The 26559-nt window shown below is 46.7% G+C and overlaps 1 protein-coding gene across 3 annotated transcripts in view; it reads right to left on the bottom strand.

Moving 5' to 3' along the window:
* Window positions 1-26559, bottom strand: part of TTC7B (tetratricopeptide repeat domain 7B) — a 239683-nt gene that overhangs the window by 95012 nt on the left and 118112 nt on the right. For all 3 annotated transcript variants that reach the window (XM_082841924.1, XM_082841925.1, XM_082841923.1), the window contains exons 8-12: window positions 24601-24664; window positions 20643-20780; window positions 4691-4774; window positions 3594-3698; window positions 1710-1827 (exon numbers count right to left, since the gene is read on the bottom strand). In XM_082841924.1, the coding sequence (XP_082698050.1) occupies window positions 1710-1827; window positions 3594-3698; window positions 4691-4774; window positions 20643-20780; window positions 24601-24664 (509 nt within the window). The remainder of the gene's footprint in view (window positions 1-1709; window positions 1828-3593; window positions 3699-4690; window positions 4775-20642; window positions 20781-24600; window positions 24665-26559) is intronic.

The following is a 26559-nucleotide window of genomic DNA, read 5'->3' as shown; positions in this document are numbered from 1 at the left end:
AGGACCTTTAATGCCTTGATGTGAACACCAGGGACAGACAGGGCAAACCCAACACTGATACTGGAAAATCAGCTCAACACTTCCCCTGTAGACAGCATGTGAGAAATGCCACCTTAGAGTCTTGTAGAAACTAAAAAGGTACTTTTTACGGGGACAACAGAAAAACTCCTAGAGGAACCTGTTTACGGCTGCACCTGGAGATGGTCCTTATCTAACAAATCCAACATGGCAGATCCCATCCTGACATCGCGCTGAGGATGGTGGAAGGCTGCCCAGAGCTGGATGTAGCTGTAAGCCATGACTAACTTAGAACAACAGTGAATGAGCTAGAGACACCCAGAGAGCTGTCCCAAGAGAACCATGGATACAGATGAGACCCAGCAGGGTCACGTGACTCTCCCAAAATTACAGGGTTAATTAGGTGTAGAGTCTCAACTAAGAAGTTATATGGATAAATATATGGTATGAAATTTACCCTTCACTGAAAGCCTACTATAGTTAAAAAAATGTTCTGGGTATTGCCAGTATATATGAAAAATTAGCAAAAAAATCTATGATTGAAAATTAGTTGATATGCAAAACTTCTCCAGGGTCTTTGATATTTTAGGGCAGAGGAAAGAAAGATTTGGGGTAACATGTAAAATAAACTATAGCAGAATTACAAAGAAAGCAAAAGAAAATGAATACCATAAAAGTCAGGCTTGTGATTGGGAGGGGCACGTAAAGGGCTCCCAGGTAGCTGGCAAGCTTCTATCTCCTAAGCAGGGTGCTGCTTATAAGAATACTTTCCCTTATACTAATTCACTGAGTTGGACAATCATTTTTGAGATTTTTTTTTTGGTATTTGTGTTACATTTAACAACAAAATGTAAAAGGAATAATAGAAAGTTCAGAAAAACAATTTACCAATTTACCCTTTCTGCAAACATATAATTGAAAACTCATTAAGTATAGAAAACATAATTAAGATTTTTTTTTTTTAGCCGGAAGCCCATCCACCAAAACAGTAAATACATCCCAAACGTGTAATGTCACTGCATGTGCTACGAGCCACTATACTACACATGTACGTATTCGTGAATTAAAATGTGCAAATGGGGACTTCCCTGGCGGTCCGGTGGTTAAGACACCGCGCTCCCACTGCAGGGGGCATGGGCTCGATCCCTGGCTGGGGAACTAAGGTCCCACATGCTGCGCGGAGCGGCCACAACATAAATAAATAAAAAAGAGTTGTTTTTTTTTAAAAAAAAAGTGCAAATGGAGAAGGGGCAGGTACTGATAAATCAAGGGATGCTTTCTGGAGGAGGTGGGCCCTGAATGCTTCTACATTCCTAGCCTAAGACCTAACATCCCTCCACATGGGGAGAGCTCAGGCCAAGCGCTGGGGCAGAGTCAGGTGAAGGCCGGGTGGGGTGAATTCTCTCTCAGGGCCCTGCTCACCTCACTCCTCAGGACAGATCCCTACAGCTGCCAGCTGGGCACCACCAGCACAGTGCACCTGTGAAGAGGGCCTGGGAGCCGGGGCACAGGGCCTGCATTTCTTCCCTCCCATTCTCCGACCGGTCCAAGCAAAGAGGACAGCGGTGGCAGGTCCCCACAGGACGGCAAACGAGGAACCAGCCATGTGCCCTCCTGAGACAGGGGATGGGCCGGTCCTGCAGTGCAGACTTGGTGGCTCCCCAGCTCCCGTGGGCGGGGACTTCGCTCACCGTCAGTGGCCTGCAGACTGTACGTAAGCCCCAGGGCCAAGTAGCCTTTGGCCTTGAACTCTGACGTTTTCTCTCCCGCATCAACGACGGTTTTGGCAAACTTCTCAGCCTCTTCCAACTGAAAAACCAGGTAAGTTAAAAACAACACCAACATCCTGCAGAATTTCTAACATGAGTTCCCGTAAGCATCTGCTGTCCTAAGCGATTTCTGATGAGTCACTGTGAAAATAACTCCCAGATCTTCCAGTTCCACTCTGGTGATTCTGTTTTCTGTATTTCAGCTTCTCAACAGTCCTCAGGATTCCCACCTTGCCTTTTTGCTTTCAACCTTTCCTTATTGCTTTTTTGCCCTCTTTTCCAAGGTCACTTGCATACTTGGTGGGGCTCTTTGTCGTCTCTGTTTTTCACTGATTGGCTCTGTGATTAGGTTGTGCTAGGTATTCAGAAGTTATATATACATGTATGTATAATTTGTAAAGAGTAAAGTTCTTGAAATATTTTGTGCTTGGGTCTTTCCTTTTTTGCATGACATAAAGAATCTTTTAGGCTTGGATTCTCTTTCCCACAAGCTGTTAGAAATTTCAAAACGCCATCTATTTATTTTACAGTACACCGCACACAGACCTCGCACTGGCAGATTCCAAAGGGAAGAATGTGCACCTGTAAACTACACCCACAATAAGACCTTTTGCACAGCTCACTAGAGGCAAAAATAATAAGATTTGCTCCTTCGGGGTATGGTAAGTGTTGATGTTACTGAAGCTGGGTGATAGTACATGGATGATAGTTGATTATACTCCTTACTTTTGCGGTATTTGGAAATTTTAATGATAAAAATGTAAAAAATATACAGAAAAGATTTGTTATTCTCATCTTGTAAAAGAGAGTCAGGTTTATGTTAGGTGTTATGGTGATGAACGATGCCATCGCTGGAAGGAGTGTGGCAGAGTCACAGCTGGAAGCTGGCATTTTCAAAACCGAAAGATTCGGTCCACTGCTCCAGCCACTCTCGGGGCCTGCCTGCATGTCCCCTCACTTGCCACACCGAAGTGTTAAAACCTGCACGGGCCACACAACACCTTCACGGCTGTGTTGCAGGTGAGAGCCACATTTCAAAATGTGTTTTTTCTTCCACACTTTCCCAAGAAAAATTTGACCAAAGTAGGACACTTTCTTCACAATGTTTACTTTCGCCCTGCTGGGTGAGAATAAATGGAAAAAAAAGAGCAGCAAGGACCGTCATGGTAAAAAACCTTAGCCACGTGCCTCAGTCCTTTGGGCAACTTCTTCTTATCACTAACCTTGACATGAAGTTAGAGAAAGACATTAAAACTCCATCGTATGTGGCGATCAATTGAGTTTTCTAGTTTCTCCTCAAACAGTATGTTTTTGAGGTACTACAATTGTTACAAATCAGGCTCTTCCCAGACTCAAAGCTGAACAAGAACATTGGGAGCGGAAAGCCTCTGTGCAGGAAGAGGAATGAAGGAAGCTGGGTTTACACATGAGCTAAAGTAGAGGTTGACTCTTGGCTTTACAGAAAAGCTCAGGCTCTCCTAGGAGGGCATCACTGAGCGACATAGACTTTTTCTGTCCCATATGACTTACATACAGGATGCATCTGAGTAGGAATTCCAATTCCATCTTACCATTTCTACTTTTGAAGCACATTCCCATGAAAAAGAAAAACCTGGAGTTGTACTGATTCCCCGAAGTCCTTGGGGTGGGGTTGAGGCCTGAGGAGGGCTGTAGCCTGGGCCAGAAGCCCGGGGCTCTGAACAGCCTTGCTTTTGTGTAGCTGATGCACTGCTACTATTTCCTCTCTGCCTAGGAATCAAAAGGGTGGCAGCCCCCGCACACGCGGAGGGCCCCAGCCCCACTCACCCAGTGAAGGGAGCCCATGCACAGCTTTGCGGCCAGAAGTGGGATGGTGGCGTCGTCCGGCTTCAGGCGGATGCACTCTTTCAGCACCTTCACCGCGCGAGCAGACTTGGCAAAAGGAGATCATTTCTGTGAAACTCAAAATTCTGGACAGAACCAAATACTAAAGCCTTCCCAGTGGGGTTTCTGGTTAGGATACACTCTTAATGAGGTTTTCCAACTTTCACCCAATGAAGCAAGGGCCTGGGGATGGAGATAACCTGAGCTTGGAACTTTTGGGGGACCGGGGAGTAAACTGTGGTTAAAACAAGTGAAAACGCTGCCCCGAATCCCCCTAGTTTTATTCCCTACTTGTGTAGCCATTGTAAAAGTAAGAAAAAAATAAAGACAGTGGAGGTTTACATTATTATAAAAAAGAAACTATCTAATTTAAAGCATACCATTCAGAATGGAAAGCATACCACTCCACTTCGCCCCAATAATCTTGTGTCTCAGACTTTACAATTCACTAAAGGGCCCAAATTAACAAGAATAACAGTGGCTATTACCTTTATTGAGTGTGTTCGTTTTGGGGGTCCTATGCTAAACACCTTGTGGGTATCATCTCACTACCTGATGACAATTCTGTGAAGTTGGTACCATTTCTCCATGAGACGGAAGAGGAAGCTGAGACACTAAGTGACCTGCCATGGGTCACACGGCTTCGAGGTCAGCACCAGGCCTCTCTCTCCACAGCCCTTGCTTTCAACCAATACCGTACACGGTCTCAGATCACATCTTGCTAAAGATAATTAGCAGATTTCCCCTGCCAGGAATAGTTTACATCTCAAATGAGTGAAAGGGGTCAGTGTGAAGAACTGACCTTACAGCTTCAGATAAATAAAGATACAAACACTAGAAAAAGGCAAGAATTTCAAAATTTTCTTCTCAATGATGTGTCCATGTTGGCCCCCAAATAATTAAATTCGATCACTCATTTATAAATGACCACAGGACAGTTTCAAATAGCTGGTGTAGACATGTACCAGGCATCACATCATCCCATGAAATTCAAGTTAACCACCAACACAGAGGATTGCATGTCAGAAAGGGAGACTCACTTTTCCGGCAGCCATGAGTGACAGAGCAAACTGGTACCAGAGGTGGAACTCCTCAAAGGCAAACTTCATGGCTCTTTCTAAGCACTGGATTGGAAACAAGAACAAATGCAGACAGGTAAGAACTGCCGGTGGCGCAGCTGGGCAGGTGTGAGTGGGTCTGTGTGCACTAAGAGCAGTCCTACCACATCTGCTTCCCTGGAATGCTTAAAGCACCCTGCTCCTCCGAACCCTCCCGAGGCGCCCCCCGAGGCAGCCCCCTGGGCCAGAAGCCGGGGGCAATCCACAGCTGACTACAACACAACCCTTGATCCCAGGTAGCTTTTCATCCAATACAGGCAAGGAGGCAGGTACACAAACTACTCAAATACAAGGTCCCAACTGACAAGTGTCCCGAGAGGAGGAAACAGAAAGTACTGTGGGAAAGTGGTCACGGGCATCGGGAACGGCACCCTGGAAGACTGGTACTTGAGCCAGTTCTGTTGGATGAGAAGGGAGAAAACACAGCTAGGATTCAGAAATGGTGCTCCGGGAAGAGGGGGGACAAACAAGGACGTGGAGGCACGAAAGAGGATGCTTCGACGTGCCAATGACAAGTGGTCCAGTATAAACCCAGCGGAGGGCACAGGCGGCCAGGAGGCAGGCGCGGCTGGGGCTGCGTCACTGAGAGTCTGACGTGGCGGCTCCTTGTCTGAGTTGTTCCATCTCCCTCCCCCTCCCCAGCTTTGGTTCTCCCTCCTCTGTGCTCCCACAGTTCATACCTGTGTTAATGTGATGTCTTCACCCGCCCCAGCCCAGCCCAGCCCAGTCCAGCCCAGCCCAGCCCAGCCCAGCCCAGCCCAGCCCAGCCCAGTCCAGCCCAGTGCAGCCCAGCCCAGTCCAGCCCAGCCCAGCCCATTCCAGCCCAGTCCCACTCTGAGAAACTATCCAGGGCAGAGATCCTGTCTTCGCTGTCTCCTCAGTGCCCGCCCGAGGCGGGAGATCTACAAATGCAGGTCACCCAATCCATGAGGAGCCTCTGGTTTCTGCACAGAGTGACACGACCATGTCAGAACCTAAGGGAGATCATGGGATGAGGGGGGTGTATGACCAGGGGGGTGTATGACCAGGGTGGATGAAGGCCAGGAATAAGGTGGATAGAATGGTCCAGGGACTTCAGAAACAAGGACAGAAGCAAGAAATGTGTCTGAATTAGAATCAGCAAGGAAGGGCCACCCAAGGAAGGAGCGGGTGGCTGGTGAGATGGAGGGAGTGAAGGGGGCCCCCAGAGTCTCCGGCCTACATACCCGGGAGCAAACCCATGGCACAGAAGGTCTGTGTATGCAGGGGTGTGTGTGTGTGTGTGTTTATTAGAGAGAACGACAGAGAAAGAGACAGAGAGAAAGAGAGACTGGGGAGGCAACCTGAGGGGAACTAGCAGGCAGAGAAGAAAGTGCAGAGATGAGTTAGAAAGCCAGGCCCCTGGAACAATGGGCCTCTCACGTGAGGCCTTCTCCCGAGGAGGTTTTTAAATGAACAGAAAAGCCTTAAACAGCAACAAAACCTTCACCCTGAGAGGGCAGACAGCTCCCATCAGGGTCACCTCAAAGACTGATGGACATGCGGTGGCACCTATGGCACCACGTGGACATGCGGTGGCACCTACGGCACCACGTGGCCCCTCTTCTCCAGCGACGCCCCATGCAGCCCGGGAGCGGAGGAGAAGCACAGGTGGGATGCTCGGGATTCATGGATGCCCGAGGAGGGAGGGGCAGGGGGCTGAGGCTGAGAGACAAAGCAGCCACAGAGACGGTCATGATACAGGTAAAGTGAAGGGGTGAGAGGAGAGGAAAGAATTCCAGGATTTTAAACGGTATTCACAGAGAAAGTCACAGTAAATACTGTGCTGGTTGGTTTACTGTGAAAACCTGCCCTAAAAAATATATTAAGAAGCGAAGTATAAGCAGTTAATAAGCCCATGCGGATGATGGTGTAGGATGTAAAACGGACACTCGGTCCCTTATTCTGATCCCACTGGAGACACACTTGGTCAAAAACTCGGGGGTGGACATGTGACTCCATCCTAGACCAGGATGTTGGCAGAAGTTAAGGGGAGGGCCTCTGCAGTTGGCATACACTTTGCCCTCAGCCCTGGTCCTTCTTCCGCCCGGGACACAGACTCAACACTGGAGGTGGGGCGGCCAGGAAGTGAGAAGCATGAGGACAAATGCTACCCTCTAGAATGACTGAGCAGAAAGAGAGAAGGCGCCGGGCCGCTGATATCATGAGATGCTGCAGCTGCCTCTCCTCAGACTTCCTGCCATGGTAAAAAATAAACTCATATTTGCTTAAGGCACTCACTATATGGTGGTTTTGTTCATTACTTCTGGATACACCTCTCACTAATAAAAACACTGAATAGCAGAGCTGGGATCTGAGTCTGTCGCCAGAGCCCTCTTACCTGCTCTGCTACACAGATGAGCAACAAGAAAGCATTACTGTGCCTTTAAGAAGCACAGTGGGTGTAAGAAGAGGAAAGCAGCTTGCTGAGAAGATCAAATGGGCAAGATGGGGTGGTGCGGGAAGACCTAACCCAGGTGTGGGGCGGCACGGGCTGGGAACACGTGGAGCAGGACAGGTATTAAGGAGAGAACGCCAAGCGGTGAAAAGCCAACAGTGCTTGGAAACTGACTTAGGGAAGGGGGATGAGGGATGATGAAGAAGGAAACCAGAATGATGATCACATTGGTGGAAGTAGGCAAAGGAGTCAGTATGTGGAGAGAAGTAGGTAGATAATGATCAAAAATGAGGTTTCTTCTACAGCTCCACTCAACTAATTCATTGCAATATAACCACTAAGCACTTAAATGTGTACACGGAGACATTTAAAGGTTTAAGTGCTTTTCTGCCTCCTTTTGTGAAGAAGAACGATAAACATCAACTTCTTTCCTGATAAACAAAAGCAGCTCACAGCTCAAACAGTCTGCTCTGAATCAAAAAGCTAGATCTTGTAAATAAGTGTGCATCCTTATTTTCTTTTGTGACAAAGGCCAACAGACTCATTATCTTCAGTGAGAAACATTCATGGAAGCCTAATCGGTATAGAGCTCCACTCCAGGTGCTCCAGGGAGATACCAGCCCTCATAAAGAGTAGACTCAGAATCGTGGGGCTACCAGGGAACTTGGGAAGCATCTAGTCGAAGTCTCTTAACGGAAGGGACATTTGTCATTTTGGCTGCCTATCGCCTCAAAACTCTCCTGTTTATTTTCAGGCAGGGGTTGGGGTAAGGACACCCTAGATAAAAGGGGAACAGACTCTGCTTTCCAGGTGCCAAACCTAAGGGTGCACGAAGGAGGGAAGCAACTGGACTGTGCCACGTGACCTGAGCCTGGCCAGTGAGATGCTCCTGCCAGCAAGCTGCATCCAGAGGTCTGGGCAGGGGGACTGGCTGTTGGAAGTTGTTTTCCGTGGCCAGGCCTGGGGGCCGCGGTAGCAGCTGGGTTGGTGGAGGCCCTCCAGAGTTAACAGTATCCTCCCAGACTGGGGACGGGGGCCTTGCCTCCTCAACTTCTGCTCACCCCTGTTCTTTAGCCTTCTGTGGATCCTGTGTGCTAAACGGTATGCATTGGTAGATGCATGACTTTTCTGCCTGAATTGACAAGTCACGTCTGTTACCTACAACCAAGGCTCTGAAGGTGCACCCGATCAAATGCTTCAGGCCCCTCCGAAAGCACCCCCTACCACCCAGCCCCCAACAAGTAGTTGTGCTACTTCTGCCTGAGAACTTTCCAGAATAGGGAATTCATGACATGTACAGCAGCTCGAAATAAAGAATCCCCACAGGTTAAGTGTGTGAATTTGGGCAAGCCAATTAACTTCTCTATACCCAGATTCCTCGCCGTAAAGTGAGAAATATAACAGTAATTAATGTAGCGAGTTATCAGGAAGATTAAATTAGTTAATACATAATAAGCAACAGGAACAGTACTTCAGATACAGGCTAGTAGGTGCTAAAAAAAGGTTAGCTGTTACCTAAAATTAACATTCTTATATTAAGAGAGAAAATGTAACATGACATCTATCATTTTACCCAAATTGAATATATGAAAATTCAAATGTATAATACATTATATCAGAAATAATTATTTACTTTACAAAATGTTTCCTCATTTTAGAAAAGGATTCAGTCTGAGACCCTTGAAAATAATGTATAACTTTAAGGAACCAAACTGTTAGAATACATGTTTATTATTTCCTTAATAAGTGGTATGGACTAAAAGTCTGTGTCCCCCCCCCCCCAAATTCTTATGTTGAAACCTAATCCCCAATGTGACCGTGTTAGGAGGCGGGGCCTTTGGGGTTGATTGGGTAATGAGGGCGGAGCCACAGAGAGATCCCTTGCCCCTTCCACCGGGTGAACAGCGGGCAGTCTGCAACCAGAAAGCAGGCCTTCACCAGACATCAAATCTGCCACTCATGACCTTGGACTTCCCAGCCTCCAGAATTGTGAGAAATAAACTTTTGTTGTGTACAAGCCACACAGTCTGTGGTATTTTGTTACAACAGCCCAGACTCGCTGAGACAACAAGCTCTTTGCTAACACTGCAGCCAGGTGCTCTTCTAATTGCTTTACAAGAACTGCCTCGTTCGCTGGTCCTAATGACCCAACAAGGTCCAAGCAGGTACTGTTACATTTACAGAGGAGGGAAATGGAGCACAACTCTGCCATGTGACCGTGCAGGGTCTCAGAGAGCTGTGGCAGATCCAGGATCTGCACACAGGTGGTCTGGTTCCAGAGCTGGAGCGCTTATCCATAGCTCTCCACTGCCTCTGAGACGTTAATTACAGACAAGCCACTCAACTGATTGGGCCCACCCCTACCGCACAAAGCAAAGTATAGCTAAATAAAAGCCTCCTAAAAATGCCACACGTTCCCTGAAATACTTCCGAGATTCAACAATATTTTTTACTGCTGAGGGGCCCTCGCTCCTGTGTCCTCTTGGGGATCCCTGGAGCTCTGAGGACTGAGGCCTTTCCAGCTTGCTGAATTTTCAGGAAACTTCACAGATCCCAGAGATGCCCACCAGCATCATGGCGGCCCATCTCAAAGGCGCACGATTTGACAAAGATGTACACAGGCCATGGTTTCCTCTGCACTGCAGATCTTTCACAGGCCCCTCCCAGCTCGGACCCCATTCTCATAACTGTAACTACCCACGTCCCATTATAAGCCATCGGGGTGTCAGAAAGAGAGTTAGGAAACGCAAACCAACAATTACAAATTAACCCTTCACCCCAATTCAAAAGTATTGGCGCTCTGGCCTCAGAGCCGATGGCTCTGTCTTCCTGTGGGCTCTTGGCATCCTCTATACAATGACGGCAGCTGGCTCTGAAAAAGAGCCCAGACAGCTCCAGATGCTCCTGAAATCCTGATGCCAAGCGTACTGCTCGGCTATGTAACGCGTCCTCCCCTATGTTTCTGTAAACACGGAGATTATATAAATCTCTAAGCACTCAGGTTGACATACCTCCATCACAAAGGAAGCGCTCTTCCAAAGAATGCATCTAAGACCAAAGGGAACTTGGGGCGTCACTGGAGCACCTGCTATCCACAGCCTCTGCCCCTTAGACTAGGTCTTTGCTCACCCTAGTTCTGTTTGGCTATCCCTTTTAAGCACCTTAAACACATATGTATGTGACAGAGTAAAAATTTCCAGTTTATTTTCCTTCTTAAAAATTTTTATTATTACTATTCCTGTTCTCTGTGAGTTAACTGCCTTTGATATAAATAAGAAGTTTGGTGATAAAAAATTTTTATTGTTGAAACATTTCAAACACAAAGATAGGGGAAATAGCATAATAAATCCCCATGTACCCTTCACCCTATTTCAACTAGCAACTCAATTCTCAACCTGTTTCATTTGTATCCCTACCCATTTCTCCCCAACATATTATTTTGATGCAGATCACAGACAGCATAACATCTTGTCCATAAATTTAAAAATTCCAGTTTTAATGAAGTAAGGAGCCTGGGAACAGAATATATGCTATAAAGTGAGATAATTCACATTTCAATAACGGTTCCAGTCTAAAAGAGGTACTAATGAAAATGGAAGAAGATGTAGGTGTTGCAGGATGGAGACAGACGGGAGTGGGGTGCATATAAGAGGCGGCTTCGGTCCCCCAGACCCAGCCTGGCTGGTGGCTGGAGAGGAGAGCAGCACGTGCTGATGGCAGCGGCTCTAAGGCCAGACTGCCTAAGCTTAATCCAAACGCCTCACTCACCAGCCAGAGGGTTGTTATAGGGTTAAAGGAAGTCATACGTGTAAAATGCTTAGAAGAGTGTCTGGCACAGAGCGAATGCAATAAACATGCTACTGCTGATGTCGCTTTCATGAAACAAAGAAGTAGTGGATGCTGCTGCAGGGCTAGATCTGCGGCGAGGAGCCCTGGGAACGGGGCTGGGGTGCCAGTGGAGGGCAGGGGGAGAGAGGAAGGGAGCCGCTAAGTGGAAAGGGGGAGATGAGAGCTTTTCCACTTCCAATGTCCAGCGGAGAGACGGCAGTGTGGGCCTGGGGAGAGGGACGTGGACTCCAATGCAGATCTGCAGATCCCTTAGTCACCCACACAAAACAGCAGGTGATATCTCCAAATCATCTCCCTTACAAGGAAAGAAGATGGATTTGGCAACAGTATTATCTCTACCAGGAAAGACAGGTCCATTTGCTGTAATCAGACTTACTGCCACCTCTCTCTAAATCCCAGATAACATTCATTTAATACCAAGAATATTTGGTAGAACAATAATTAGACTCTAATTGGCATCCTAATCATTTGAGTGGTCATCAAAATGTCACTTCCAAAAATGTTACTTCCTTTTGGTAGCAAGAGCTCATCCCTTCCAGTCTCCTAATTTGGCTTTTCATAGACGAGCCGTCTCTGAGGGGGCTCCAGGGATGAGAAGTTCTTCTGGCAGAAGAAAAGGATTTAGCAATTACCTTCCTAGTATGCAAAGCCCAATTACACGAACTGGGTGCATGGCAGTGACAGCTGTGCAATACCACAAGCAAGGAAAAGCCAACGTCTATATTTGGAATTCAACGGTGAGATTCCAAAACCCATGGGGGAGGGGGCAGGAATAAAATAATCAGATACCCCTCAAATTTAGCCTGGAGGGGATGTCTAAAATTCATCACTATTAAAATAGAACAAATAACATAGAGAACTGTCTCCATTATTCACCTTTGTGGACAGGTTGGCCATATCCTACGAGTTCTCATAACCTAGATCCTTCAATTGATTAGGAAGCTTTTCTTTTCTACATCGTATATACTTAATGAATCGATTAATAAATGTAATTCCTGGCAGGTGTGTAACAATTTTTAAAAATTTAACATGGTATATGAATAATATTTCATTTCCTTACTTTAGTGGTGAAAAACTAAGCAATGAAAAACTATCTAAGCAATTTAGACATTCTGGACCATTATCTTAGACCCACAGATTAATAGAATCAGAGAGCGTGTTGACCTTCGAGATTATCTCGTCCCATTCTTACTTTACTAAGGACATGGAAACTAAGACCTAGAGAGAGGAGATAGGACCAGCCCAGGGTCACACAGTGGCAGCCCTGGAATTAGAAGCCAGGTCTCATGATGCTCAGGTCAGAGCCCTTATTTCTAAATTAACTGCATATAAAAGTACAAATTAAAGTGGAGTTCGAGAGATCTACTCTACAAGGAGTCTGGGGCCAGGAAAAGCTTCTAAAAGTCAGGCTGATGGGACTCTCAGCTACAAATAAAAGTCCTCCTACCCAGTTTTGAGAAAACATAGACAACACCCATCAAGGCTTGCTCAAGTTTTCTCCCCTTAAACTGGAAATAAAACACAGCAAACCCCACGTCCGTGCCCCCGCTTCCCGTTTCTCTTTTTGCTCTAACACAGCGATATGGCTCCAAGCAGAGGAGTGTCAAACCTTTGTTACTTCAGCAGATGCTTAAATTAGAGGCCACCGCTGCCTCTGGCCATGGTGGGGGGAGTAGAGAGTGGGTTGTTTTTCAAAGGTCACAGACTTTATTACAGAGCGTGAACGCTGGACGCCACCCTCCGGCACGCTCTCCCTTCGAGGATGTGAAGCAACTGGATCAGGTTTGCACAGTGAGTAGAGGGTTGCCAGGTTTCTACTCAAATACCGCTCCATCTGCTCTTTTGCTGATGTAGCCCTTTGTTATTCTTACAAAATGAATCCCTAAACTCAGGAAATGGGCATTTCATTCCTCTCCCTCCTCTCTCCCCAACTGCCCTCACCTTTTGGTCTTTGTTTTCAGTCCTTCTCCCCTGGCTCTGGGCACCAGGGACTTCAACCATGGTGGCCCCTTGACACACACAAGAAGTAGGGAGGGAAGTAAGTTGTCCCGGGTGCTCCCCAGAGGTGTGTCTTACACAAAGTAGGTGTTCAATGAATGCTTGAATATAGGTCGAATGTTAGGATCCATTCTTCTGGTTGTCCTGTAAGGGGGGCCCCAGACAAATCTTCATGACCTTGGATTTGGCAACGGATTCTTAGATATGACACCAAAAGCATGAGCAACAAAAGAAAAAAATCAGTACACTAGACTTCATCAGAATTAAGAACCTGTGCGCATCAAAGGACATTATCAAGAAAGTGAAAAGACAACCTACAGAATGGGAAAAAGTATTTGCAAATCATGTATCTGTTAAGGTTCTTATCCACATTAAATAAAGAACTCCTATAACTCAACAACAAAAAGACAAACAGAGCAATATAAAAATGGGCAAAGGGGACTTCCCTGGTGGTCCAGTGGTTAAGAATCCTCCTGCCAACGCAGGGGACATGGGTTCGATCCCTGTCCGGGAAGATCCCACATGCCGTGGAACAACTAAGCCCAGGCGCCACAACTACTGAGCCTGTGCTCTAGAGCCCATGGGCCACAACGACTGAAGCCCAGGTACCTAGAGCCCGTGCTCCACAACAAGAGAAGCCACCGCAATGAGAAGCCCGCACACCGCAACGAAGAGCAGCCCCCGCTCGCCGCAACTACAGAAAGCCCGCGCACAGTAACGAAGACCCAAAGCAGCCAAAAATAGATAAATAAAAAAATAATTTTTAAAAAAATGGGCAAAGGTCTTGAACAGACATTAGTCCAAACAAGATAACACAGATGATGAATATGCACGTGAAAAGATGTTCAACGTCATTAGTCAACAGGCAAACTCACAATGAGATACCATTTCACGCCTACTGGAATGGCTGTAATACAACAACAACAGCAAAAAAACAAAAACAAAAAATAAAAGCGTGGGTGAGAACGTGGAGAAACTGGAACACTCGTGCCTTGCTGCTTGGAACATAAAATGGTGCAGCTGCCGTGAAAAACAGTTTGGTAGTTCTTCAGAGAGTTAAACATAGAATTACCATGTGACCTGGCAGTTTTACTCTTGGACATATACCCAAAAGAATTGAAAACAGGAACTCAGATACGTGTCCATCACTGCATTATTCACAATAGCCAAAAGGTGAAAACAATCCACACGTCCATCAACAGACGAATGAATAAACAACATGTAGCATATACACACCATGGAATATTACTCAGCTGTAAAAAGGAATGAAGTTCTGATACACGCTATCAGATATATTATTACAACATAGCTGAACCTTGAAAACATAGGCTAAGTGAAGTCAGCCAGAACCAAAAAACTAGTACTGCATGATTCCATTTGTATAACGTACCCAGAATAGGCAAATTCACAGACACAAAAAGTAGCTTAGAGGTTACCAGGTTATGGGGGTTGCGGGAATGGGGAGTATTGCTTAATAGGTACAGAGCTTCTGTTTGGGGTGATGGAAAAGTATGGAAACAGACATACTGGTTACACAACACTGTGGATCCAATTAATGCCACTGAATTATATATTTTAAAATGGTTAATATGGCATTTTTTAAGTTGAAAAATTTTTTCCCTTGAGGGCCATAAGAAGAGAACAATGATGCTTATTTCAAAAAACATACCCATAAGGGTGGGAATATAGACACCTGTGGCCACATCAGTGGCTGAGATTCTTCAGGGCAGGTCTGTCGTTCAAAAATGATGTAGTTGATCCCTACTGGGCTGACCCCCAAAGCTGGACCAGAGCTGGGATCTGCACCAGTCAGTGCTCTGCCCCAAGCAGGGCCCACCTCTTCCTCTGCTATTTCCCAAGTAAAGCACCTTTAACCTTTGGGCCTACCTGGGGAAGAGACACTCATTGCACATCCAGGGACAGTTTACCCCCAAACCAAAGGAAAGCAGGATGAGAATGTACATTGGTTTCGAAGCACGGGTTTATTCAGCAAGTGTTTATTGTGCACCTATCACGAACCAAACGCTCTGCCTCGATTTCTCAGAAGTCTGTGGTTCCGTTTGCATCAGGCCACCCTGATGCCTTCTAGGGACCCTGGTATGTAGGTCAAGGCTGGGTTTCTGCAGAGTGAGTGGGGCTGCATGAAATACCAAATGTTAGTGTAAACTAACAAATGATAGGCCGGTTAAGCAGATGTAGTTAGATGTTCAAGTGTTTTCTACAAGGCTCCCTGATTAAATAAGTGTTTGGGGTACGGACGTGTAGATGCCCCTTTGGTACAAGCACGAGCCAGACAGTTCTACCCACAGAACTATAAAGTTGTTGAGATTTACCATAAACAAATGAATACGAATTCAACAGGAAAGATAAAAAAACCATTTCTGTCTTTAAAGCTGCCATGTCTGTGTAGAGGGGATACACGCACCCTTCAAAAAGGACCCCAAAACATTCTGTCAACATGGAGCCATTAATAGTCAAATTCAAGAAACAATTCCTTAGCAGCCTGTGTTCATTCTAAAAAACAGAGAAAGCGGTGCTTGTTGCTTTACTTTTAATAGCGCAGGTTGTCATGCCAACTAGCGCTACTGTTTAAAAAGGGGGAGAAAAAGAAGTGTTCCTTCCTACACAAACCTTTCAGCAGGGCTTCACATCAGTCTTTAAAAACATGAAAACTCCTAGCACTGGAGATACGGTAACCATTGCGCTTATATTTAAACCCGTTAGGATGAGGATGTGATGCTCCTTTGGTTTGAATTCCCTTTGCACACAGCGCTCCTTGCCCAGGATCCGGCTGAACAGCACCCCGAGAGAAAGAAAGGCACCGTGTGGGCACACAAGAAAGCAGCCCATCTTGAGATGCGAGGGGAGCCTTCCATCTTGAACCACGGAGACAGAGAGGAGAGTTTTTCTGCAAAGTGGCTCTGCTCCCCACATAAGCACTGTTCTTAAAGGGCGGAGTCTGCACAATGCTTACGACACACACAAAGGTGTTGTGAGTATGAGAAGATGGACTGGGGGCCCCCCACCCTGTCCCTGCTGGTGTGGGAGTGCCTGGACCCGCGCTAGCCGCGTCCTGATGCAGAAGTGTTGACGCTGTTTGGGGATAAGAGAAGGGAGGAAGGTATGATGAGGACAGGGTGGGAAGGAGGCAAGACCTCTCCTCTCACAGCAGCCTGGTGGAGGTGAACTCTTCTGTTCATGAAAGATTCTACCCAGAAGAAAGGAAGGTTCCTGCAGTGGCACAGAGGCAAAGAGAATCTGCTCACAGAGCAGCTGAAGGGTGGTGTGTCAGACACGTCAGGGCCTGGCAACCTGGCTCCTTGCTTTCACCCAGTCCTCGCCTCCTCTCCTCCCCCCATGAGAGCAAGGCCTCATGTCCCTGCACCTCCGTGACCTTGACAATGAGGGTGTCCCTCTGCTCTTAGACTTAATTCCTGTCAGGCCCCGAAGAGCCAATTCATACATCAGCTGTTTATCATTCTCCCTGGCACCCCCAACCTGCCAGCTCTGCTGCACCTGGCCTAGTCCCTTCACCTGCAATTAACGTGCCTTGCACTATCTAGTCTTCTCTAACTGGTTACCTTTCCATGTGTTGTTTTCTGATTTCCTTATATAGACTGGAAGTTTCTGGAAGACAAGATACTGTTTTTGTATACTTAGTTGCTTCCACCATGCCTGGCGACTCCTGGGCACCCAGTGGTAGAGATAGCACAGCAGCACGCGGCTGCTGTTTAATGAGCTCTACGTGTAGGGCTCTGTTCTGAGCACTTTACATGAATTAGCGAATAACCCTCAGAATGATCTGACATAGGTGTGATTATTATGCCTATTTTACAGAAGGAAAGACTGAGGCATAAGAGGTTAATGATTTGCCGGGATCACACAACTAGTAAGCGGCAGAACCAGAACTCAAACCGAAGCTCTCTGACTCTAGGGCCTGTGCCCAGGACACATGAGATGGCTGACCCGGGTTTGGGGGTTGAGGAGGCAGGGCTGGGGTGGGGATGTCAATGGAGGGGAGGAGAATGATGGGGAATATCCACAATAAAACGTCTATGATACTGTCCCATTCCTTGAAACTTACATAGATGTACATGCACTTGTTCATAAAGAGATATAGGACAAAGTGATCTCTAAAATGTCAGTGGGTAGCCAACTCTTTCAGGAGAGTGGGATTCTCAGTGACTTTTTTCTTTTCCATGTTTGTATGTAATGTTTGATTCTTCAAGGGCTGTAGCATGGGGCAGAAAGACAATGAAGTTGTTTTCATTACAGGAGGAAAAGGAAAGCAAAACAAAATAAAAAGAGGGAGAAAAAGAAGGGGCAAGGGGGATAGCCATGAAATGTTTCTCAACAGAAGGGTGTTTGAGAAAGATCACTGTGGTGACGATGCAGCAGATGAAGACAGGATATAAACAACCGCCACGTGAATGAAAATGATAATCCCAACATCCGTGGGGCCCAGAGAAATAATGTAGGAAGTTTAAAAGCCAGTTACTCCGCAGCAGCACTGTCGCCACGGCCAAATGTCCACCAACTGAAAAATGGAGAAACAAATCGTGGTCTATCCATACGATGGGATGTTACTCAGCCATAAAAAGGAATGAAGGACAGATACATGCTACCATGTGGACGACCCTGAAAGCATCACGCCAAGTGAAAGAAGCCAGACACAAAAGGTCACATGATGGATGATTGCATTTACATGAAATACTCAAACTAGGTAAATCCACGGAGTCAGAAAGCAGATTAGTAGCTGCCAGGGCCTGGGGGCGGGGAGGAGTGGGGAGCAGCTGCTCAGTGGGGCCGGGGTGTCCTCCCAGGGTGATGAAAGTGTTCTGAAATTAGAGGTGATGGTTGTACAACAGCATGAATGTACTAAATGCACTGAATTGTACCTTTTAAAGTGGTTGAGTGTATGTTATGTAAATGTACCGCAATTAAAAAAAATCCAGTTAGCCTTTTAACCTAAAGTCCTTAGGAAATGGAAGAGCAGATGAGAAGAAAGAAAGGAAGGGTGGGGAGGAAGGAAGGAAGGAAACATACAAGACAAATTGGGGGGAAAAAGGGGGAAGGAGGGAAGGGAGGGAGGGAGGAAGGAAGGGAGGGAGGGAGGGAGGGAGGGAGGGAGGAAGGGAGGGAGGGAGGGAGGAAGGGAGGGAGGGAGGGAGGAAGGGAGGGAGGGAGGGAGGAAGGGAGGGAGGGAGGAAGGGAGGGAAGGAGGGAGGAAGGGAGGGAGGGAGGAAGGAAGGGAGGGAGGAAGGAAACCCCAGCAAATGAGGGAAGCGGGACACTTTAAGTCATGGCCTGGGACCAAGGGAGAGAGGTCGGCGCTCAGCCAGGGCGGACCAAGACCCTCCTCCAGGAGGCGAGCTCTCCCAAACCAGGGCCAGCCCTCGAGACGCTGTGCACCTGCGCCTTCCTCCTAAGACAGCTCTACTCAGATCTGCTTCACCGTGGCCGCCACATGTGCACTGGGGGAAGCTCCATCTGCAAAACTAAGTAGAAGTAGCAAGACAAGCTAAGGCCGAGGACTCAGATCCGTCATTACTGGATGAGACCCTGTGTGGAGACCCCCCGGCGGCGGCCAGCCCAGATGGCGACTGCCTGCTGCATGGTGGCCTTCCTCTGGGCTGGGAGCCGCTCACGGACAGGGACCCCGCCTCGCCCACGGCTGCATCCCCGGCCTGGATCACAGCCCCTGGCACAGAACCAGGGGCTGCATTTATATGTGTTAAAGAAATGAATGTCCTCTATTATATATATATTTGATCCATCGATTTATATGTTTAATAGATAAAACACAGATATGGCATGAAATTCAAAAGGCTCCGAGGGATAGACAGTGATAAATTTCCCTTTCTTCCACCGCTCTGCTCCAGCACTTGCAAGGCAATCCCTGACGCTGTTTCCACTGTTGACAATGTGACTAGAGGATATTCTGAATTGCAAAGGCTCCAGCAACCAACCGGACTACCCAGTGACTTGGGCGTCAGGTCATCACCACGAGATGAAGCTACATGTGATGTCAAGGTGAAAGTCATCTGGCTGAAGACAAGGTCCCAGGATTCCGTGCCGGGCAGAGGCCCATGCCAGGGAGCTGCGGGCTCGCGGAGGAATGCCGCTAGGATGACAGCCGTGCCCCTGGAGTCACTTGTGGCACGACGAGAAGCCTGTGGGCAGGGGCCGTCCAGCCTGTCAGCCTGAGGCTCCTCACACCTGCTGCGGACACAGGGGAATTTCAAGCTGGGGACAGGTTCTGTTGCTACATGATGGGAGGAAAGCAGACGTGCCAACCACGCTCAACCCTGGCCTCTGAGAAACTTTTAGTGGTTTGTCGGGGGTGGAGGGGAGTTCACCTTAAGAGAACTCTGCTGTGAGCTGGGTGGCGCTACAGATGGGCTCTTTGGTGGAAGCGGCGGACAGGAACTAAGCTGGCCAGAAGGAGGGGGTCCCAGGAAGCCAAAGCCCCTGGGGTGGTAAAGAATCTGGGCCGATCCCAAGCCTGGGCAGTGTCCCAGGGGGTATACCGTGTATGACAGGAACATCTGGACTCATTGCCTTATCTAAGCCAGATGGCGAGGGCTTTTTGTTTTTTTTTTTGAAGACTGAGTAACCATTGCCCTGTATAGTCACCAAACCAAAGACTAAAAAAAGATCCAAGCCACGCAGGCTCATCTGTTCTCCAAGGCTCCTGCCTAATGCGGCGATGCACCGGCAGGCAGGCTACAGGGTGAGCTGGGTGCTTATCTGATTTCAGCCAATCTGTTACTGTATTTCATTCCCTGTCCTCGTGCCCGGAGGCTGTTGCAATGTGTGTAAATTTAGAAAAAGAAAGATAAATAACATGGAAAAGTTCGTTTTAACAAAAGGAGTTGTCTTTCTTCCCTTCTTTCTTTTTACTTCACTAAAGAGAAGATAAAATGATCTTGTTACTGATTTAGCCCCTACCAGGGTGGGTCTGGTATTCTGGGCAGGGACTCAATAACGCATAACCGCAGCCTCGGATTAACCAGCTTCTTCTGAAACTGGAAAACCCGTCAGGCTTCCATCCTAAGTGTTTCTTAGCAGCTGAGGGAATGAGATGGCAATGCCTGGTACAAGATCTGTAAGCAACTGGGGTCTCTTCTGAACGAGTAAAGGACTCTACGCGACGACGGCGTTTACTTCCCGCGAAGCCCGCACCAGCTCACCCAACGCACACTGTGCCGGAAGATGCCAGCTCACCAGGAGCTATGCATTGATACTTTATATAAAATGAGACCTGTTTTACAAGGAAATTAATATCACAGATGGGAGATTGGGGTTACGGTGGAAATTACACTGAAAGAGAAACTGCTTGAGAAACGCTTGCCTTCTCTCATACGTGAACTCACCCCAGTGGGTTTATGGACCCTTGGTAGGAGATGACCACCAATGAATTCCACCACCTAATCGTTTAGCCCAATTCGCATTTTGCAGAGATGGAAACCAAAGTTAAGTGATGGGCCCAAGGTCACATGGCTGCCAGCGACGGGGGGTGGGGACAAGACCAGGTCCCACAGCTCTTCACAGTGCTGGTACTGCCAGCACTACCCACTGCTGGAAGTCAACCAGACTCAAGGTCTGTACCTCTGACAGCATCTCATACTGGCCTCTTCTTCCAAGAGCGATGGTCAGTAAATCATAGACCACAGATGCACTCTGTAAACTGATGAGGCGGTCGCTCTTGTGCTCAGGTATCCTGCTCAGCACAGCGTCCCGGTTGGCCTGGAAAGAACACAGAAGAGAGAAGCAGACGGTGAGCTAGCCCGTGCACACAGCTGTCACCGTGCGCAGAGAAGCCATCCAGGCTCTCCTGCCCCTGGGAGCTTGCCGCGGGTCTGGAGACAAGGACACAAATGAGACAGGGGTCATTTATTCAAAATCCCCAGAGCACCACAGCACATGGTAACATGGTGTTATCCAAACACTGAAGGCCTGGCGGGCACTTGTCCCTGTCAGCAGGCGTCTGGAGGAAGCTTTAGGAGTCGATGCAAAGCAGGGTGGTTCCTCCTGGGCTCGGGTTCACAGACAGCCATGCTGCAGACACAGCTGTGCTCTGGGGCAGCAGAATCGTCCACCAAGTGAAGCCCTGCTGCGCCTCACTTGTAGATCCTGCTTCTGCCGTACATTACAGAGCGGGAGAAAAGTCCCAGCCCCACACTTCCCATCACCAAATGGTGTCATCACGTTCCATCAGTCCAACAGAGATACAGCGCACTTTTCCTCTCTCACCCAAGTCACGTTCAAATCCCTATATGACATCTTCACTGGAACAGACTACAGAAACTAATTCAGCTTTGTTTAGGGAAGCACAAAACAGACGTACAAGAGATAGCAAGAAGCAAACGGATTTTTGTTTTAAAAGACGTTAGCACAGAGGACCCAGGAGAACACCAGGGCATGCCTATTTCTCTTCCCCACTGCTTAGCACAGAAATACAGCAGGTGCGTTCAAGCTTATTTATCTCATCTATCTAGAAATCAACCGCTCTTCACAGTGACTTGTTTTCATTACTTTTGAAATTTCTCCCCCAACTCCTCCAGACATATCACATGTCCTGGAGACTCTAAACATAGCTCATTTTCCTTTTTGCCCTAATAGGGAGTTCAGTATCAATAAAGTTAGATTTTTCCTGTCTTCTTTTCCTTGCTAAGGAACAGAAGTCCATCCCTAGGAGCACAGAAAGGGCCCCTTCGTTCTCCCCACGGAAGTGGCACGTGCAGGACGAGGGTCACCGGTCCAGGCGGGCTGACGTCTACCTTCCTGCCTGACACTTGGAAAGGCCACGCACACAATCTCCTGCTCACTAACGAGGTGAATGCTTTCTTTCGCGTGAGTCCAAGGCACTGACTTGTAGCCTCCTGTCAGTACTTACTTGTTTTAAAACTCCTTACTCTTAAATGTCAAAGACAAATAAGAATATATAAGACAGGCCACTTCCTACAAAGTGAGTCATCTCTTATGGAAACAAGCCTGCTTTTGAAGATTTCATTCTAAGTTTTTCTTGCTAGGAGTGCCTTTCGACCCAAAAAAAGAAGCTCTGGGGAAAATACGGCCTGCTGTAAGTGGTCTCGTTTTATTTATTTCCTCTAAATGTTCCATATTGAGATCAATGCCTGGGGGAGAAGGGAGTGAGACAAACACCATTTAAGAGAGATTTTCAGGTTATGCCCAAATGCGTCTTTTTTTTTCTTTTTAAAAGAAAAAGTCTCTCAGTGCTTTTTGATTAAAAAGGTACAATATAGAACCTCAAACAGGTCCACAAATAATAAATGTCCCAGAACATTGTCTCAGTGGTAGTTGTACTAATATGGCTCCGATAACCCCTTTCTCCTGGGGAAACTAATTTGACTTGAGGTAAGAATGCAGTCCAATTCCAAATGAGTTCTTGTAGGTGGAGGGACTATGGACAAATTTATGCTTCTAAGTTAAAATTAGGACCAGTAAAGAATACAATTTTCTCAGACACCAAAAAAGCCCGGCAATTCTCATTTTGGTTCTGAAATTGAGCACATCTATTTTCGGTCTAAAAACTGAAAAAAATCAAGGAGTCAAGGGACGTGAAAAAAGACTTCCAAAGGCAACTTAATTTAGACTTCTACCTACGTAACTATGGAACGACTTACAGGGAGAACATAATCATTTTGGTTGGCAACCTAGCCCTTCATATTTACTGTCATTGGATTTCACCATCCTCTGAAGAGACTTCCTGGAAATTAAATACGACAGAGTCAGATTTGACTGTCTCCAGGGGATCCGAACTTTGAGTATTACTAGTTTCTACCACTTCAAGGAGGGAGCAGGAGAGTTGGGGACATCACTCCCAAGACAACAACACTTAGAGCAAGCATTCTAGAGATGTGGCCATGTTTCCCAAATCCCAATCTGGAACACATGATCTGACAATAGAACTCAATCCTTTCAATCAGAATTGTCCAAGAAATCGAAAGCGTATGCTCACTACGCTTTCAGAATTTTTACACCGTTACTAACCAAGTCTGCCCAAAGGAAGCTAAGTGCCAGGTTGTGAAGAGTCCAGCGATGAGGCCTGTGTGGGCAGCCCTCCTCCCCCTCCACAGAACTGATGACGGTGAGACCTGCCCATCTGAACACCAGTTACTGGAGGCCACTGGGCGCCAGCCTGTGCACATACGTGCCTCCACATCTGTGCCAAGGTAGAGTAGAGGATGTAAATGACACCGTCCTAAGTCACCAGCTGACAGTCAAGGAAAGATAAGCCACAGGGGCAACCTGTTTCCTTCAGAGGAAGTAGGGCCAATGATGTCAAAGAGCTTTCAAATAAAAAGAAGCGGTGACTCAAGCAGTCTCGCTCTTATAAACATCTCGGGGCCATTTCACAGAACAAGAAAACCCAAAGCTTTAACTTAAGGCAAGAAAGCTACGCTGCCTGCCTAATCCCAGCCTCTTTTGCCCCTCTTTCACTCAGCACACAGGCATTCCTCTTGTGCTCCGTTTCTAAGTCTTTCTCCCTGAGTGTATTTCACGCCTCCATTTAAACTGTCTGCTTGGGGAAGAAGGGAACAGCTTCTCTTGCTTTAGTTACGGCTCCTTTTCCTCTTTTCTCCTCCTGCCTGCCTGGTGGGGTGGGAGTTATGGAAGAAGGCAGGATGCTCTGCTACAAGGAGCAGCAGACCACTGCATGATGCCTTCCTTCTGCCTGCTCTGGGCCTCCGGTCCCTCGTCTAAATAACTAGGTGGATGTGAGGACCTCTAGGTCCCTCCAAGTTCCAGGGGCTTGCTGTTCTGCTCAGGTGCTCAGCAGACACCATTTACTTGCCAAGGTATTAACTACTATAACACAGATTACTCCAGAATGTTTCAAGCCGGGCTGTCATGTCTAGCGATATGCAGAGTAGAAACCCAGTAAAGGATGAGCGATGAAATCGTAGACCTACATGTGATATCCTGGCCAAACACTAAGAAAACATTTCAAAGGAATTTGATGGTCTGGCAAAAACTCCCTCACAACAGCAGAGCCAGGTAACAGGAGTGGGCTCTCTGGGCCTGGGCTCTGCAATGCCTGGGAAACAGGTGGGGGCTTGGGGAGAGGACCTGGGCAGGAGGACGAGGCAGTTTCATCAGGCTGCTGCTATGGAAACCGGAGGTTCAAGTATACAAGTGTTTCACCCCCAATTTCTCCCTCCCACCAAGGCAAATGGAGAAGGCTCATAAAGGTTACCTTTTGGGGGCTTCTTTCCCCTTTCAAGGTTCCTCTGGTGGTCATTTTAGCTATAGTTACCCATAAACAATTGTGTTAGTGTTCAATCAGTACTTGGTGGATAAATGAATGAACTAAGGGAAGAGAAGCTCCATGCTCCAGGCTGACCCAGGGACATATCTGGCCAGTCCAAGAATTAGAAACGTCCCTTTTTTTTAAACCACTATACTTTTTTCCCACCAGGTATCCCCTTTGGAAAGTACTCATCTCCAAAGAGAAAGAATCACCATCCTGATGGAGTCACCATATCAAAACAGGGACCATAGGAATAGGGGAAAGAAAAATGTAAAAACACATTCTACTCACCATTGATTCACTAATCAGCAATAACAACAGGGCTTCTTCAGTATTTTCTTGAGGACAAAAAATGCTGTATAAAGAAAATTGACTTTGATATATGGCAATTTCAAAATAACACAAAATACATGACTAAGCAGAACTGAACGGCTAACAGCTTCTAGATTTCTATTTAGTGTAGAACCCATGAAAAATACTGTATAATCTGGGCCCCTGGATTAATTTGTTTATTTCTATGGTAATCTATGGAATGTATACATTTTAACTACGCATTTTAATAGCAGGCAGCTGGGTAACGCTGTAGAAACCAAGTTAAAAGCCCAAAGAACGTTTGTGCCTATGACAGAGGTGGAAAGTTTGATCACTACAAACTGACGTTATCTAAAGAACACAAGCTTCCTCCTAAACCCATTACGAGGTATAAACTGAAGACATTTCGCTACATGGTACTCTTCTTACCTCTTACTTGCTAGCTGGCGTATTGTATATTGTCATTTAGATGATACAGGAGATAGGAAGCAATTTTAGAGTTTGAATGATTTCTAGAATACAGTAAGAACTTAGTGAGCTATCTTACTCAAACACACGTGTACTATGGGGTGGCACGCAGGAGCTGTCTTATGCATCAACTTTATGGGATTTGGCTACCATCTTGGATTAAAATAAAAAGCTTTTAAGCTCAATGTTGCTCAGGATTAAAGAACAATAAAAACGAAACGTAACTCTGGTCTCCATTCCCTATATCCTATTTTTTGTGCTCTGAGCGTTTTAAAAGACCTCCAGGGAATTCTCCGGTGGTCCAGTGGTTAGGACTCTGCGCTCTCATCGTCTGGGGGCTGGGGGTTCAATCCCTGGTTAGGGAACTACGATCCCACAAGCCGCGGGGCATAGCCGGAAAAAAAAAAACCCTCCAGCATTTTCCCCCATTCTAAAGTTCTAGCATCCTTTGAATAGAATTGTAAGTCTTATCACTGGTTGGGCCAAACTCAACTCTGTTTCTTTTTTTCTCGGTTCTTGCTTTTTTGTTTGTTTGTTTTTCGGCCATGCCAGGCGGGGCATGTGGGATATTAGTTCCCCCACCAGGGATCAAGCCCGCACCCCCTGCGGTGGAAGCGCAGAGTTTCAACCACTGGACTGCCAGGGAAGTCCCATCAACTCTTTTTCGTGGAATGGTAGAAGAGTGCAATAAAAATGAACTTGGTTAAAAAAACTTGGGGATGTTTTGGAGATGACTAAATAAAGACTAAATTTACATCTTCCCAGGGGTAATATTACAATCATTTAACTTAAGAGAAGGGATGATTTCCCCCCCAAAATGGCCAAAAAAATGTTTTCCAAATGATTGCAAATATTTGTTCTCTTTGAAGTGCTGGCAAATTTTGTATTGTGTCAAAGGGCCATGAGGAGTAAGACAGAAAAGTCCAGTGACTGATACTCTTTTTACAATTCAGTCATCCCTGGAGGTAAGGAAACCACCTGTGGGATGGTTCCTATTGCTCCTGCAGGGCTAAAATTTATAAAAGGGCTGGGCTGTGAGTGAGAAGCAGGATTCTGGAATGTGCAGTGACCTCCTTAAAGAGGTAACTTGAGGTGATTTGGGTTTTTGGAAGATGGAACATTTCTTTCCCCTTAAATTCAGAAATAGAGCCAACAGGCTTTGAATTAAGAACGCTCGTGTGTGTGTGTCTGTGTGTGTGTGTCTGTGTGTGTGTCTGTGTGTATCCCCATCCAGCAATCAGTTCCTGATATCCTGGCTCGTGCTTACATGCAGTTGGGACCTTACAAATAAAGCAGAACCATTAAGCATTTTTTTCACAGCTACCCAGTTCTGCATTGTCCAGACTAATTGAAAAGAGAGGGAGCCCATTCTAATCATAACTTAACACCAGCAAATTCAGTCCAGAGATAATCCCCAAATTCCACTTGAGCCATCTAGTCTACTTAAATGTGAGGTTGTGTTATTTTTAC

This window comes from Leucopleurus acutus (assembly GCF_964270905.1).
Source record: "Leucopleurus acutus genome assembly, chromosome: 1".
NCBI lineage: Eukaryota > Metazoa > Chordata > Mammalia > Artiodactyla > Delphinidae > Leucopleurus > Leucopleurus acutus.
This window is presented reverse-complemented; position numbering and strand designations above follow the sequence as displayed.